The 16505-nt window shown below is 42.4% G+C and overlaps 1 protein-coding gene across 1 annotated transcript; it reads right to left on the bottom strand.

Moving 5' to 3' along the window:
• Nucleotides 1-233: 233 nt before the first annotated feature.
• Nucleotides 234-15818, bottom strand: nkpd1 (NTPase, KAP family P-loop domain containing 1). The gene is made up of 6 exons (XM_057848898.1): nucleotides 15681-15818; nucleotides 9571-9634; nucleotides 4663-4779; nucleotides 3385-3713; nucleotides 1749-3206; nucleotides 234-986 (listed from the first exon to the last, which is right to left on the bottom strand). Exons 2-6 carry the CDS (start codon nucleotides 9587-9589, stop codon nucleotides 711-713), a joined length of 2199 nt encoding a protein of 732 aa, XP_057704881.1. The 5' UTR covers nucleotides 9590-9634; nucleotides 15681-15818; the 3' UTR covers nucleotides 234-710.
• Between the last annotated feature and the right edge of the window lie 687 nt (nucleotides 15819-16505).

Genomic DNA, 16505 nt, shown 5'->3' with positions numbered 1-16505 from the left:
TCCGAAAGGACGTTTGACAACTGCCGTCTGACATGCGCAGATTAATCAAAACAAAGCGTCACGTTGCAAAACATGGAGATCGATCGTCAGATCAGCTGCTGTTTTAACTTTTCGAGTGGAAACAAAACTTCAGAATGACACGCCGTTCATTTTAAAAGTTGTGTGGGTGCGCTGTGCGTGTACTTGGAAGCCATGTTGCAAGTGACGTTACTTACGTCACCAAGTGACGTCACCACGTCAGTACGGCGCATGTGCAGAAAGAACGCAACCAGACACCATTCCGCTTCCCTGTTTACATGATATAATTTTACTTCTAATCGGTTTGGGAAAAGGAATATTCCACCCCTGTGAAACGGAATGAAATTCCATTCGGTTTGGGCCTGTTCATTCCGAATGAGGTGTTTATATGGAACACATTTATTCGGTTTGAACAAATATTCCGATTGTAATTGGAATATTTGGCTCCATGTAAACGTGGCAACTGACAAACCTAACCTCTAACCACATTTACTCAGATCACCAATGTCCTGAGATATGGATTTTCAGTACAAGTGAAGCATACACATTTTTTTTAGACAAGGTACTAAACTGTGTACTTTTGAGTAGTAAAGTGCATGGAATGTGATACTACCCTAGAGTAATATAAACTGCGTATTTTGTTAGATACTGTATATCCTGGGAAATATTTTAGGGGTATGAGTGCCGGCTTACTAGCTAACAGTTGAATGGTGTTTTGATAAGGAGTGATGAGAACCATATAGGTGAAGTCTAGATGGGTGCCTTTGAAGGTTATGCACATTCTTGGGTTGTAGCTGCAGATGTAGTGGTAATCCCAGGAAGCGAAGTCTGAAAGTTGTCCATTCTCCAAAGGTCATGTTCAGTAGTTTCTTAATATCGTCTGGGTCTCCAAATACCAGAGCTGAGCCAGTGATGTGATTGCTTTTTACAATACCAGCGTATTTTCTTGGATATTCCATATTTTCCAGCTAGGAAAAAACACAGTTCATTAGAGACTTAGGTTACTCATACGTTTCCGGAACTCAAATCACTGTAGAACATCTGTCGTGCCAGAAAGTTGGTCTTCCTACAAGTATTTAACCATTTTGGTTATTGAAAATGGTACAAAGTAAAAATTACAATTCTATTTTTCACTGTACACTACATGCACTCTACAGTTTACTTCTATTAAATGGCTATTGTGTATGGTAATAGTAAATAAGGCCAGTAAATTTATTACAAGTTTACAAGGTTAAATGGTAAAAATACCACAGCATAAAATAAGTGTTGTCATCTGCAGTCAACAGAGTTTATTGTGTCATATAGTTTTCATTACCTTAAATGATAAATTGCATCACTGACTATGTACATAACAAACTGTTCAATGGTTTATAGTGTTTTTGTTTAATCTGCTTCAACTCTGGTACGCGGCAGTGATCTAGTAAACTGTATTATACAGAGAACTGAATATTTTGACCTTCTGTCAAGGTGGGCAAAATGTTTTGAATCATTCTTTAAATGATGTCTGCATGAGATTGAAACATTTTCTGTGTACAGCTGGTTGGAAAGTGAATATTCCTTTAGGAATCAGAATCGGTATTAATGTTTGTACTGGGCAGGCTTTGCGCAAACACTGAATGAATATGGACGAAATATGGTATAATGGCAATTAAATTTGTCCAAACGTACCGAGTAGTAGAGTACGAAAATGTAATCACAGCCGTTGGGGTCACCACTTGAATATTTCTTACCTCTTTACAAATATCCTCTGAATCCATATTGATTAGCGCTGTGACTGGCAAAGGAGCAAAGGTCCTCATCCATCCAGAATTCTTCAGCCTGGATGTACCTCTTATCAGAGCCAACTCTTTCTTAATTGAATGGTTTAGGTTCACGGTGACCATGTTGAGTGCCTTCAAATCTTTAATTGTGAAGTGGAAGTCTACCTTTAGGAATCTCTCAAACATTTCAGGGTCTCCGTCCTGTTCAAGTAGGTCTTCAATCTGAGCACGCATCACGTAAAGCTCTGCCCTTGACTCAGAGAAAACCTTCCACAAGCTCTTGGAATCATCAGATTCAGACTGCTCGTTACGATCAATATAGTCTCTCTGCTGAGCATCCTCCACACATTGGATGATCCAACTGAGTCTGCAGGGCCAGTGATTGGCCAGAACCACCCAGGATGCTATGAGGTCAGGTTGAGGGAGCTCTGTCTTTAAGGCCTTCATAATAATGACAGTGACTCGAATAGAGTTGATCACTCTTCTCATTGACATAGAGTCATCTAAAATGTACTCATTTAACTTTCTTTCATTGGTGGCAAGGGTGTTTTTAACCCAATTTTCAATTTCTGCATCCGTTACATTGAGTTCAACTGTTTTATCCATTAGTGGAATTCCCTCATTTGTCTCAAATAAAACCACTGAAGATAAATCTGACAAAGAGGTTTTTTTAATGCCTGCAGTTATATGTTTATCTTCACCCATGCTTCCGTCTTCAAGGTATTTTGAATTGCTAGCCAAGCGGTGAAATAAACTGAGCTTTGAATCTTCACAAAGAGGTGGAACGCTGAAGGACAGAGTAACAATACGGTTTAACAGCGCATAAGCCCTGTCTTCTTTGCAAAAGCAGCTATCTGCAGAGTTGACCTTCTGTATGATAATATCTGGGTCTATAGCCAGAACTGAAATAAATGGGCTGTCTTCATCTGACAGGAGAATATTGATAGCGTCTAAAACGGCAACAATTTTTGGGGGTGAGCAGCGATCAAGATTGGTGATTCTTAATACCACTCTGATTCTTCTCCTCTCAAACACCTCCATGAACTCGACAAAGCGAGACAAAAGCCACATTTCTTTCCTCACATCATTCATGAAACCCAGCTTGCTGCTGACCCGCTCGTTGTCCATGGCTTTTTTTATGTTGAGCTCTTGGTTGAAAATAAGGTTTTTGCCTATCAGGAAGACAAACCTTAGTGCGTTGGCAGCTGGAACTCCAAATGAAGCTATGATCAGGCCTTCCAGTACACTGACGTGGCTGGTTGTTCCATTGACTTTTGCTGTTGCTTTTCCCACATGTTTTGGTAGTTCAACCATTAAAATGTAAGTTAGGATTATTATTGGTACCAGTAGACTGAGCAGGACGAGAAACCACAGAGGACAACAACAAATCCTCTTTGACCTCCAGTGATGAGGGCCATCCACCACTATCTGATGGGTAATAAAAAAACAAAAAAGGACAAATGATAAATGAGTTATGTGTCATAAATATGTAGTAAAGAACCAAAGAAAATTTGTACAGAGAGCTTTGAAGTGTTTTTATTATTTTATTTTAATAATTAAATGAATTGCATTTTATTGTATTTAATTGACAAATTAAGTCACAAACCTTCTTTTTAATTTCATCGTCGACATCATGTTGGGCCACCTGGTATAACACAAACTGTAATTTCCCAAAATGTATTTGCATTGCTTGAAAGAGTCGTATGGCAAGCCCGGCCCACAGCAGGTCACTGCCTGCAAAGTGCCAGGCACTGAAATTCACATTGATGAAACGGACATTATGATGGTCCTGATTCTCATGGGTCCAAATGGGCTTGTGGAATAGCAACCGCCAAACTAGCATTAACATGCCAGAAAGTGAAGGTTTAACTGAACGAGGCTGATGTTTCCCTTTGTAGTTCCCTTCAATCCTCAACGCTTCCTGCGACATGTACACTGAAGTGACAAAAAGTGGTGGGAAAAAATGAGCTGGTTCAACTGGTAACTTAATATAATTTCTCGAATACAAATGCCACTTGGCCAGAGAAGACACTTGTTAGTAATCAGTCTGGATGCTATGGTGACATTTTTTTTTCTTCTGAGTGATAATGGTTTGATACATTATTAAAAAAATGAATGAATCACTCTGCCCATCAAGCTGCACGTGTACCCATCCATGGATTTATCAATCTACATGTTGAATATAGTGGTGTTTTAATATAGTACTGTATATGTCTATATATATATTTAGGTCAAAATGTCCATCATATAATGAGGTATCATGCTGACAGTCTAAGAGAAAAGAAAAGGAGAAGAAAATTGCATATGCAAATAGGAGCAGTATCTTAATGATACGTAGGCTACAAGTAAAAATGTCCTATAATTATAAATCATAACATATTAAGCTTTTTTATTTAAAAAAATATATATATATATTTAATGTCATTTCAGCTGTTCCGGGAAAAAAACAATGGAACCTTTTTCGAACTGAACTAAGGACAAACATTGTTTATTGATTATCTGTCACAACAAAAGCTTTCATTTGTGTGTGCCTGTGTGTAAATGGGCCATAAGAGACGCAGCAGGAACTTCCTGGTGCACATTCCAAGTGATAAGAAAATACTACATCACACCCACACAAATTTATCTAATGTATTGTTGTTAATAGATCGCCAGGCCCAATTCACAGATATGGTTACACAGATTTTTTTTTAACAAAATCAAATAAAATTGATTTAACTTAAATAGGTCCAAGAAATGTGCAATTTATATATGTAAATATTTTGTGCAACCTTCTTTCCCATGAAGATATCTATACAGAGTGTTGTCTATTGCTTGAAATAATGCATATAATCTTTAAGCATTCCAGGCAAACATCATTCGTAAGCAATTGAACATACAGTACCTTCCATCTTTTCAAGGATTCTTCTAATTCTACTCCCACATGAAGAGTAGAGTCCGACAGTTGCAGGCGATGAAACTTTGGTCAGAGTCTTGGAAAGTGCATATGCAAAAATGTCATCTAGAAACAGATTTAGAAAATTGAAGTAATGCTTTTCTTATGCATGTTTTTTCTTAAACTCTGAGTTACCACTGAAATGTCACCCACCCTGAATTACAGTGTATCACAAAAGTGAATACACCCCTCACATTTCTGCTGATATTTAAGTGTATCTTTTCATGGGACAACACTGACAAAAAGACACTTCGACACAATGAAAAGTAGTCTGGGTGCAGCTTATATAATACTTAATTTATTTTCCCATCAAAATAACTCAAGATATAGCCATTAATATCTAAACCCCTGGCAACAAAAGTGAGTACGCCCCTTAGTGAAAGTTGATATTAACATACAACATGTCAACTGTCAACATTTTGTGTGGCCACCACTATTATCCAGAACTGCCTTTACTCTACTGGGCATGGAGTTGACCAGAGCTTCACAGGTTGCCACTGGAATGCTCTTCCATGCTTCTCCATGACGACGAGCTGTCGAATATTTGAGACAGTGGACAGAGATATTTGGGGTTCAAGTCTGGAGACATGCTTGGCCAGTCCATCACCTTTACCCTCAGCCTCTTCAGTAAAGCAGTGGTCATCTTGGAGGTGTGTTTGGAGTCATTGTCATGCTGGAACACTGCCCAGCGACTCCATCCATCCATCATCTTCCACTTGTTCCGGGGTCGGGTCGTGGGGGCAGCTGCTTTGACAGGGAAGCCCAGACTTCTCTGTCCCCAGCCACTTCAACCAGCTCCTCCAGTGGGATCCCAAGGCGTTCCCAGGCCAGCCGAAAGACATAGTCTCTCCAGCGTGTCCTGGGTTGTTCCCGGGGCCTCCCACTGGTGGGACATGCCCGGAACACCTCTCCGGAGAGGTGTCCAGGGGGCATCCGAACCAGATGCTGGAGCCACCTCAGCTGGCTCCTCTCTATACGGAGGAGTAGCGGCTTGACGCCGAGACCCTCCCAGATGACCGAGCTTCTCACCCTATCTCTAAGGGAGAGCCCAGGCACCATGCGGAGGAAACTTATTTCGGCCCCTTGTATCCGGGATCTTGTTCTTTCGGTCACGACCCACAGCTCGTGTCCATAGGTGAGGATAGGAACGTAGACTGACTGGTAAATCGAAAGCTTTGCCTTTCAGCTCAGCTTCTTCTTCACCATTACGGACCAGTGCAGAGTTCGCATTACAGCAGACGCTGCACCGATCTTCCTGTCAACCTCCCGTTCCCTCCTACCCTCACTCGTGAACAAGACCCCAAGATATTTGAACTCCTCCACTTGGGGCAGACTCATCCCAATCTCATCCCCGACCTGGAGAGGGCACTCCACCCTTTTCCGACTGAGGACCATGGTCTCGGATTTGGAGGTGCTGATCTTCATCCCAACCGCTTCACACTCAGCTGTGAACCGCTCCAGTGAGAGTTGGAGGTCACGGCTTGATGAAGCCAACAGCAACACATCATCTGCAAAAAGCAGAGATTCAATGCTGAGGTCAGCAAACCGGACCCCCTCAACGCTTTGGCTGCGCCTAGAAATTCTGTCCATAAAAATTATGAACAGAATCGGAGGTAAAGGGCAGCCTTGGTGGAGTCCAACCCTCACTGGGAGCGAATTTGACTTACTGCTTGCAATGCGGACCGAAATCTGACACCAATCGTACAGGGACCAAACAGCCCTTACCTAGGGGCTCGGTACCCCTTACTCCCGGAGCACCCACCCACAGGACTCCCCGAGGCACATGGTCGAACGTCTTCTCCAGATCCACAAAACACATGTAGACTGGTTGGGCGAACTCCCATGCACCCTAGAGGACCCTGCCGAGGGTGTAGAGCTGGTCCACTGTTCCACGGATGAAAATCACACTGCTCCTCCTGAATCCGAGATTCGACTTCTCGGTGGACTCTTCTCTCCAGCACCCCTGAATAGACTTTACCAGGGAGGCTGAGGAGTGTGATCCCTCTATAATTGGAACACACTCTTCGGTCCCCCATCTTAAAAAGGGGGACCGCCACCCCGGTCTGCCAATCCAGAGGCACTGTCCCCGATGTCCACGCGATGTTGTAGAGGCGTGTCAGCCACGACAGACCCACAACATCCAGAGCCTTTAGAAACTCCGGGCGGATCTCATCTACCCCCGGGGCATTGCCACCGAGGGGCTTTCCAACCGCCTCAGTGACTTCAACACCAGAGATCGGAGAGCCCACCTCGGAGACCCCAGACTCTGCTTCCTCAAAGGAAGGCATGTCGGTGGAATTGATGAGGGCCTCGAAGTATTCTCCTCACTGACTCACGACGTCCTGAGTCGAGGTCAGCAGTACACCATCTTCACTATACACAGTGTTAATGGTGCACTGCTTTCCTCTCCTCAGACGCTGCACGTTGGACCAGAATTTCGTCGAAGCCGTCGTGAAGTTGTTTTCCATGGCCTCGCCGAACTCCTCCCATGTTTGAATTTTTGGCTCGGCGACCGCCGAAGCCGCAGTCAGCTTGGGCAGTCGGAACGTGTCTACTGCCTCCGGAGTCCCATAGGCCAAAAAGGCCCGATAGGCCTCCTTATTCAGCTTGACGGCATCCCTTACCGCTGGTGTCCACCAGCGGGTTCGGGGATTGCCGCCACGACAGGCACCAACCACCTTACGGCCACAGCTCCGATCCGGCCCCCTCAACAATGGAGGTGCGGAACATGGCCCACTCGAACTCAATGTCCCCCACCTGCCCCGGGATAAGGGAGAAGTTCTGTGGGAGGTGGGTGTTGAAAGTCTTTCTGTCAGGGGATTCTGCCAGACGTTCTCAGCAGACCCTCACAATACGTTTGGGCCTGCCAGGTCTGACCAGCATCTCCCCCTGCCATCGGAGCCAACACACCACCAGGTGGCGATCAGTTGACAGCTCCGCTCCTCTCTTCACCCGAGTGTCCAAAACATGTGGTTGCAAGTCCGATGACACGATTAAAAAGTCGATCATTGAACTGCGGCCTAGGGTGTCCTGGTGCCAAGTGCACATATGGATACCCCTATGTTTGAACATGGTGTTCGTTATGGACAAACCGTGACGAGCACAGAAGTCCAATACCAGAACACCACTCGGGTTCTGATCGGGGGTGGGGGGGGTTGTTCATCCCAATCATGCCCCTCCAGGTCTCACTGTCATTGCCCACGTGAGTGTTGAAGTCCCCCAGGAGAACCTGTCCCCCCACCTAAAGGCGGAATGGAAGGGGAACCCACGTTGCCTTTTCAGACTGTGCCCGGCCGGGCGCCATGGGGACAGGCCCGGCCACCAGACACTTGCCTTCAAGCCCCACCTCCAGGCCTGGCTCCAGAGGGGGGCCCCGGTAACCCGCGTCCGGGCAAGGGAAACTCGAGTGCATTTATATTATTTATCATAAGGGGTCTTTTTGAGCCATACTTTGTCTGGACCCTCACCTCGGACCTGTTTGCCATGGGTGACACTACCAGAGGCTTAAAGCCCCAGACAACATAGCTCCTAGGATCATTGAGACATGCAAACCCCTCCACCACGATAAGGTGATGACTCACGGAGGTTGGGGGGGGGGGGGGGGGGGGGATCATGCTCTGCTGCAGTATTTCACAGTACATGTTGGAGTTCATGTTTCCCTCAATGTAATGTAACTCTCCAACACATGCAGCACTGATGCAGCCCAAAACCATGACATTCCCACCACAATGCTTGACTGTAGGCAGGACACACTTATGTTTGTACTCCTCACCTGGTCGCCGCCACACGTGCTTGAGACCATCGGAACCAACAAAATAATCTTTGTCTCATCAGACCATTGGACATGGTTCCAGTAATCTATGTGCTTTGTTGTCATGTGTTCAGCAAACTCTCTGCAGGCTTTCTTGTGTACCGTCTTCAGAAGAGGTTTCCTTCTGGGGTGACAGCCATGAACACCAATTTGATGTAGAGTGTGGCGTATGGTCTGAAGACTAACAGGCTGAACCCACACCTCTTCAATCTCTGCAGCAATGCTGACAGCACTCCTGTGAAGATCTTTCAAAGAAAGCATTTGGATGTGACGCTCGGCACGTGCGCTCAGCTTCTTTGGACGACCAACCCGAGGCCTGTTTTGAGTGGACCCTGCTATTTTATAATGCTGGATGATCTTAGCCACTGTGCTGCGGCTCAGTTTCAGGGTGATGGCAATCTTCTTGTAGCCTTTGCTATCTTCATGTAGCACAACAATACGTCTTATAAGATCCTCAGTGAGTTCCTTGCCATGTGGTGCCATGTTGGAACTTTGAGTGACCAGTATGAGAGAGTGTGAGAGCTGCACTACAAATTTGAACACACCTGCTCCCTATGCACACCTGGACCTAGTAACACTAACGAGTCACATGACATTTTGGAGGGAAAATGACAAGCAGTACTCAATTTGGACATTTAGGGATGTAGTTTCTAAGGGGTGTACTCACTTTTGTTGCCAGGGGATTAGATATTAATGGCTATATTTTGAGTTATTTTGAGGGAAAAATAAATTATTATATAAGCTGCACACAGACTACTTTTCATTGTGTCAAAGTTTCATTTTGTCAGTGTTGTCCCATAAATGTTGTCCCATAAAAAGATATACTTAAATATCTGCAGAAATGCGAGGGGTGTACTCACTTTTGTGATACACTGTACAATTATTTGGCACTTATTCACAGAATTAATTTCATGCTAAACCTGGGGTACATTCTGAATTCAGAACACATTTGACTAGCAGCAGTTTTGTTTACAAAACCAAAAGTCAAACTGGATCATTTGAACTCATGGCACGTGGAAAAACCATTATTACTTGACTAAACCCACCTTTGGTTGTCGAAGACATGATTACTGAATGATGGGATGTGCAAGTTCACAAACTTCATTTGACCTATGAAACAGAAGCAGCATCAGTTTGACTATATTTGACAAAAGTGTGTGTGTGTGTTTTGCGTGTTCACTATCCATTTACAGTATTCACAGATTTGAACCTAAAATGCGAACATTCTCATGATGAGAAAAAAAACTTGGAAAGTCGGAATTGAAAATCATTTGTCAAGTCAGACAGCCTTGCGTACTCTTGCATCATTATATTTTGGAGACAGCATTTACTCTTGTTAAATGGGAGTGAATGATGGGATTTGTGCTGAATAAAAAGGTTTTTTTTGTTGTTTGCCACTTTGAATATGAGGGGTGACCCTTTCAAACGCCTTTCAGATGAAGGAAAATCGGTGCACTGAACTTTCATTATTGCTCTCAGACTCCTAAAAAAATATTTTCACACTGTCACAATAAAGCAAGGTTTCTTAATTATTTTCTTTCACAACCACCCCCCCCCCCCCCAAAAAGGAAGAAAACATTTTGAGACCTCCCGCGTGATGAATGAATGATCTTATTAACGTAATGTTAATCATTAACAGAAAAGTGCATCAATTTGCCCAATATAAAAACAAAAACCTTTTTTTCCACAGTAAGATGTGTACTGCATACGCTTTGTCATATTTCGTCTTCTTAGCATTTCAGCAACTTTTGTATCATTATCTCTGTCTTTTGCAGTCTTTCTTTTCATCTCTGTACATAAAGTTGTCTCTTCGAGGTTTGTTTACTCTCTTCGTATAGTTTTGCTTAATGCAAAAAGTCTGACACCATGGTAAAAACGAGAGATGCCTCTGCCACCTACTGGAGCTGATTTGGTGGAATTCTGAAAATTACACTTAATCCTAGGTTGCCATCAAAAAAGCATGTTCCCAAGGATCATACACAAAAACTGGAAGCTGTACTTATTTACAGTAAAAGTTACTGGATTACCACACTGGTTGGGTCAATTTTCTATTAGCTCCAGCTGCACGTGGTTATTCGAGCTCTTGCTCTGAACCAAAATGTTAAATGCTCGGCTATTAAGAATTTTAAAAAATCGTGGAAAGTGAATTCAGAGATTTGTTTAAAAATGCATATATGTTTGAAGGTAGTTGCTCAAAATATGCAAATACAGGTAGTGTCAGCATTACAACGTAGCCGACTTACGTGATTTCGAATTTACAACACCCGAGTCTCTTCCGCCATTTTGTCTCTGATCGTCGTGTATTTACATTTGATGATAATGTTGACTTTTGTTTTGTGATGCATGATTTTATTTTGGCGCAGTAAGCGTAGAGCAGTTAGTACTTCCTCCCGCGAGTAAGAAAGCATGTACACACGATGAAGGACGTATTTGTGCACAAGGAGAAGAGCGCACGTGCACACATTAGGAAGGGGGCATTTGCTCCCACGAAGAAGTCGCGCAGCCAAGTGAGTGATTACAGTTTAGTTCGCTGTCTAGCTAGGACTTAAATCCAGCGTCTTCGTGAGGACAGTACAATGACGTATGAGTTATTTTAAGATTTAGAAGGTATTGAGGGGCAGGCACGTGCGCGGGGGGGCGGAGGGTGCTTGAGCACCTGCCCCTACATGCCCAAAGTGCCCCTTTTACTGGGCTTCTTTTTTTGTACGTATGTGTGTGCAGGCACACCACCGAGTACTTTACTTGAACACGGAAAACACCTTTAAAAAAAAAAGAAAACAAAATAAAAAACCGTCTGCGTGCCGCTAATAAACCCCCTCCCCCCACCATCTCCCCCCTGCACGCTCACTCGTTTGCTCGCCCGGCAAATGTCGGGCCAATCGCCTACAACCCCACCGGCTTCCGCGCTGGAGCGGGGAGTAATAACATGGCTTCCGCGTCCCATCGCGGCACTCAGTTGGGACCCCAATGTCACACCCCCGCCCCAGCGCGGAGGCCGGCCGCTGATCGCTTTCGCGTCGCAACTCTCGTGGCGGGCAACCCAATAGACCCTACTCACCTACGTCACAAAATGACGTGTCGCTGTATCCGGCCGCCATATTGTACCTATTTTTTAGACCTATTCTCATTGTTTTCAATTAGTCTTGCAAGTTATAGAGCAATTCATGGAAGCCCCGGTGTTATCTGACGCCGTAAACTCATTGGATGCGTTGCATAAAAGGCGTTATGTGGAAAAGCTTCAGTTTATCCGTTCACCAGATCCATATTTGATGCCTAAATCGATGTTTTTCGACCCGCTGTCTTCGCCGTCTTTGCCTGACCCTGATATTTACAACTATCTTGTCCACACAAAATCAGCCTATTCTCACGAAAGTTTGAAAAACTTTAAGAGCTTGGAGGCTTATAAATGCTACGTTGCTGGTTGGGCGAAACAGGTCCTCGTACACGAAAATTCGGCAGGAATTTATCTTGTGCTCGGGAAGGTGAGTTACGAAATGTTCAATTCAAAATCTTTTGTTCTTGCTAACATCCACTGTCAAGTCTAATGTATTTCATGTCATTTGTCAATGGAGCTAGGGCTTTTAATGTTTATATGGTTTAGCGATAGCACTCTCACTACATACATATATAATATGTAATAAATATGAAATGCGATAGCACTACTCCAGATTGTCCCTAGTTGAATTTATTTTTTGGCTTTTGACCTCAATAGTGAAATTGTAAATTAATTGTATGACAACTGTCTTATTATCCCCTTATAATTATATATTTTCAGGTAGTTCATTCACAACGTCTGAGTGTATGTTGTCGGCGATTAGCCTAGCAATGATCTTAATTGTGGTTGTCAGCCCAAAACCCTCTAAATATATATTAAATGCATCTTACCAGATATAAAATGACTACTACATAATCTGTGGTAGTCGTTTGGAGCCCAGTTTTGTCGTCAAATTGCAGCAGTCAATCTCGCTCTCCTCTCCGGGTCTCTCGGAATACGGTAAAACTTCAAGTCTCTCCATCTATCTTCTCTGTTTTTGCAACCGACTGCTACACACGACTTCACCATTTTGATTATTCATGTTAACAAGCAGAAAAACACGCCATAATAGGAGGAATTTCCGAAGCGCTAATGCATTAACATAACGAGTATACGGACAACATGGCGCGGGGGCGTGGCTGTGACGTCACGTGAGTAGGGTCTATAGCAAGGTGTCAGATCGGCGAGTGCTTGGTCTGTGCGAGGCAGGTGGCACCGGCAGCCGCGGGTAAAAGGTTTCCCGTGTTGAGTCTAATTAAGCGGCAGGCATTGAGCCCGCCGTCTGCCGGTGTTGTGTCAAAAAATGCCCCCCCCCCCCCCCCCCCCCCCCCCCGCGTGGAATGTCCCCCCTGACAGGAACGCTAATTTATTACGCTTTATTGAGGTGAAAACATGAAATGTTTTCATGAACGCATTACAGTAATGGATTTACGACTGTAAAATCAGTTTTAAATAAATAAATTACACAAAATACTAGTACTGTATTTTAGTAACAAATCGTGGACTGGGCCACATAACCGTCTTTGAACAGAAATGTATTAGTCTACAGGTTTTCACGACCATATCCCAATGACAATCACAAAGGTATGACATTTATTAGTCCAAGCAGAGTAAAATAATACATATTCACGGTACAAGAAAATCATTTCCATGTCCATCGATTGGTAAGAAAAAGCTGTTTGTACGAGTGACGTGTGGGCGCTCAATAATAAAATAAATAAGCAAATAAATAAAATAAACGCTCAATAAAGCGTTATAAATAAGCGTTCCCGTCAGGGGGGACATTTCACGCAGGGCGGCTATTTTTCGGCACAACACCGGCGCGTTATATTCAGCTGGGCCTTGAGCTAACGGCCGCGAAGTAGCAACATCCCCAACCCCCCCCCCCCCCCAACAATTTTTTCCCCCCTTTTTTTGTGCTTGTTCAATGTATTTATTCAGATTTAGCATTGGGAAGCGATACATACTGTATAAGACATGTTTTTTCACTTTTTACTCCCAAAGTATAATAATTTTAAAAAAAGGAATATATATGTTTTCAAGCACCTAAAAATGTAATAATTATGATAAGTTTTAAACATGTTACTGTCCCACCGAATTATTTTTAAACAAGAATAAAGTAGTAGGAAAATGCTTGGATTTATTAAATGCTTCATAGTGAGTCTATACTCAAATCCTCTCAAGCTGCTCACTTAGTTAAACGATGATTGACGCATGCACAAACTTTTTTGATGATTGAATTTTTGAATTGAAGTAATTTTTCTTTTGAAAATATTTTTTTTTGTTTAAAGCAACTTAGTTTTTGATTGAAAAAAAAAAAAAACACACACAAATGTCCTAGCCAAAATGTGGCCCAGATGCAAAAAAATGTTGTTTCAATCAAAAAAAATATTTCAAAGAAAAATAGTTTTGAAATGCTTTTTATGTCTCAAATTTATTTTTGCATTCAAACACATTTTTTTTAATTGAAGTGACTTTTTTGATTGAAAATGTACATTTTGATTGAAGCAACTTTTTTTTCATTGACTAATAAGGACACAAATCTACCTCCATAGTTATTGAGGGAGAAAGAAATTAAGAAACCTTTAAAGATAAAACCCACCTGGAGTCAGATTTTTTAAATTTAAGATTTATATTTGATTATGTAGACATGCATCTTAGGAAAAGGAGGTTAAGTGATTTAAAAAAAAAAAAAAAAAAAAAGAGTTGGAGAACAGCTAGGTGAATAGCACAATTGGCAGGAATAACACAGTTTGCAAGGATACTCAGGTATAAAATACAACAATCATAAACACAATAACAATATTATTTTTCTATAACATTTTATGTAATTATTAGGTGCTAGATTAGTCAAATATGGATAATAATGATGGTGACTCAGTGACCATCTGATGTGATTTGTTGAAGTTTTGATGTAGAGGTTGAAGGATGAAAAGAGGCAAAGACCAACTGAGTCACAGCCAGAAAGTCATGATGACAGTGTTGATTTCTATTCACCATCCCCGCCTCTGAATTAAAGTATGTCACAGTCACGGCCACTTATACTGTAAAGCTGCATGGTTAAACTGGAAGTTATGTTGTTGTCAGGTGTATTAAATGCCTGTTCATGTGCCCCTTTTGAACCATGAGCACCTGCCCCTCCACCAGTCTCTACACGGCCCTGTTGAGGGGTACTTAAAGTGTCAATTCTGATATAAGTGGAAGTCCCGGTTACGTTGCCAGCGTAGGAACGGAACTTGTTTGTAACCCGGAAAATACCTATACCTTTCAGTTGGGTTTCAATAATATGTTATAATTCCAAGCATTAAGCGATTTATTACTAGCAGGAAATATATGCTCAAATATCCATAGTGTGATCCATAGGCTGAGTAATGTCTGCCTGCCGCTGTGTACTGTGCCACACCGGGGCAAAACACCGAGGCAGTGACATATTGGACAGATCGGCTGGTTCATTGTATTCGAAAACCTTTTACCCTATATTCTATCTTGTACCTACAAGCTCTATATGCAGCATAGAAAACACTGACAACCCCATGACCTCTATTCCCGTCACCGGAGGCTTTAAGCAGATACCTAAGTGACTGCAGTACAAAGATGCTATACAGAGATCTGTAGTCACAACCTTAAATACTAATGTATTTAAGTGACTATTCAACGTTGTGATGAGGGGCATGTTAAGGAACATTCAGTGGACATACCCAACGTGTCTAGACTCCTGATTTTTCAACATTTTGAAGCCTGCTTATTCTGTTTGCACGAGTTGATTTTTTTCTTTACAACCATTTGTTGAAATTTAGATTGTTAAGGGATGTGTGAAATTACAGACATTTTGCATCACTTTGCAGGGACTTTTGAACCGTTTTCAAAGATAACTGTTACATTTTGTTGTATGAGCACAGAACGGCTTCCACTGATTAATAAGTGACTTTGCTTGCATTAACCACTCCCTGTGCCTCTCACTCACCAAAGCATGCAATTTAACTATATTAGATTTTGTGAGCACACAGTTTACACTAAAAGCCCCAAAACATTTATATGCTGCTGTTACACACTGTTTCTTTAACTGGATCCTAGAAAGTTAGGTTATTCCTGTATAGTCATTTCCAAGATTAAATATCCTACCTTTTTGAGTTTCCTTTTTTTTACTCACGTCCTGAAAAACAAGTTCCTGCTATGTAAAACAAGTAATATGAACCTTAGACTTGCAGGACTTCGGAGCTTTAAAACAACACTGATATGACAGTGTGTATTTGTTCAAAGGTGCTGGGGTACGACACCTGATCAGGAAGTAGTATGTCTGTAAGCCGGACACTTTCAAGGAAGTGAAGTCACATACACACATACAAGTTAGAATTAGAGCTGCAGCTTCTTTTCCATTCCAGCCAGTAGAATGTTCTTTTGAAGACTGTGTTTGAAGGTCTATGCTGGAACAAATAATTAGTAGAAGAATCCCAATTCCTTCCGTGGCTTGTGGCATTGAGCTTCCAACCTCTTAAAGTCTTGGGAAAAACAGACCAAATTAGTGATTTTGTGTAGGAGCCCAAGGCTTGGATGATTCATGATTTGAATTTCTTTAACTGATTCCCCCGGGTAAAGAAAGGGTTCTTCGCTTCGGCCTGAACTGACATGCAGCGCAGATTGGATGCCAAAGCTTTAATAATAAGCCTTTTTAGCCTACAGCGTGATTTGTCGTGACATAACTGGTTAGTCAAGCTTTTTAAAACAAGCTGATTGCATTACTGTATTTTTCTTTAGCTGCCTTATACCATCTGCCCTGACACTATACCTCACACCAAAACGTCTGTACATGGACGTTTGGCAGTGGTAAATGTATTGCTTTGAATATCTATTGTGTGCAGTGAACATTGAGTATTGGGATTATTTGCGTATTATTATTTGCTTTGCTTTTTTTTTTTTTTAATTTAAAAATGATTTACACAGATGTGC

The sequence above is a fragment of the Corythoichthys intestinalis genome, chromosome 1, assembly GCF_030265065.1.
Source record: "Corythoichthys intestinalis isolate RoL2023-P3 chromosome 1, ASM3026506v1, whole genome shotgun sequence".
NCBI classification, from domain to species: domain Eukaryota; kingdom Metazoa; phylum Chordata; class Actinopteri; order Syngnathiformes; family Syngnathidae; genus Corythoichthys; species Corythoichthys intestinalis.
This window is presented reverse-complemented; position numbering and strand designations above follow the sequence as displayed.

Bases quoted from the DNA above. Each gene is read 5' to 3' on its own strand.
- nkpd1 (XM_057848898.1), bottom strand. The intron at 3,714-4,662 runs GTACTGTATGTT...TTGTCACTTCAG, and splicing joins AATCCTTGAAAAGATGGAAG to TGTACATGTCGCAGGAAGCG. The intron at 987-1,748 runs GTAAGAAATATT...GTTTTTTCCTAG, and splicing joins CAGAGGATATTTGTAAAGAG to CTGGAAAATATGGAATATCC.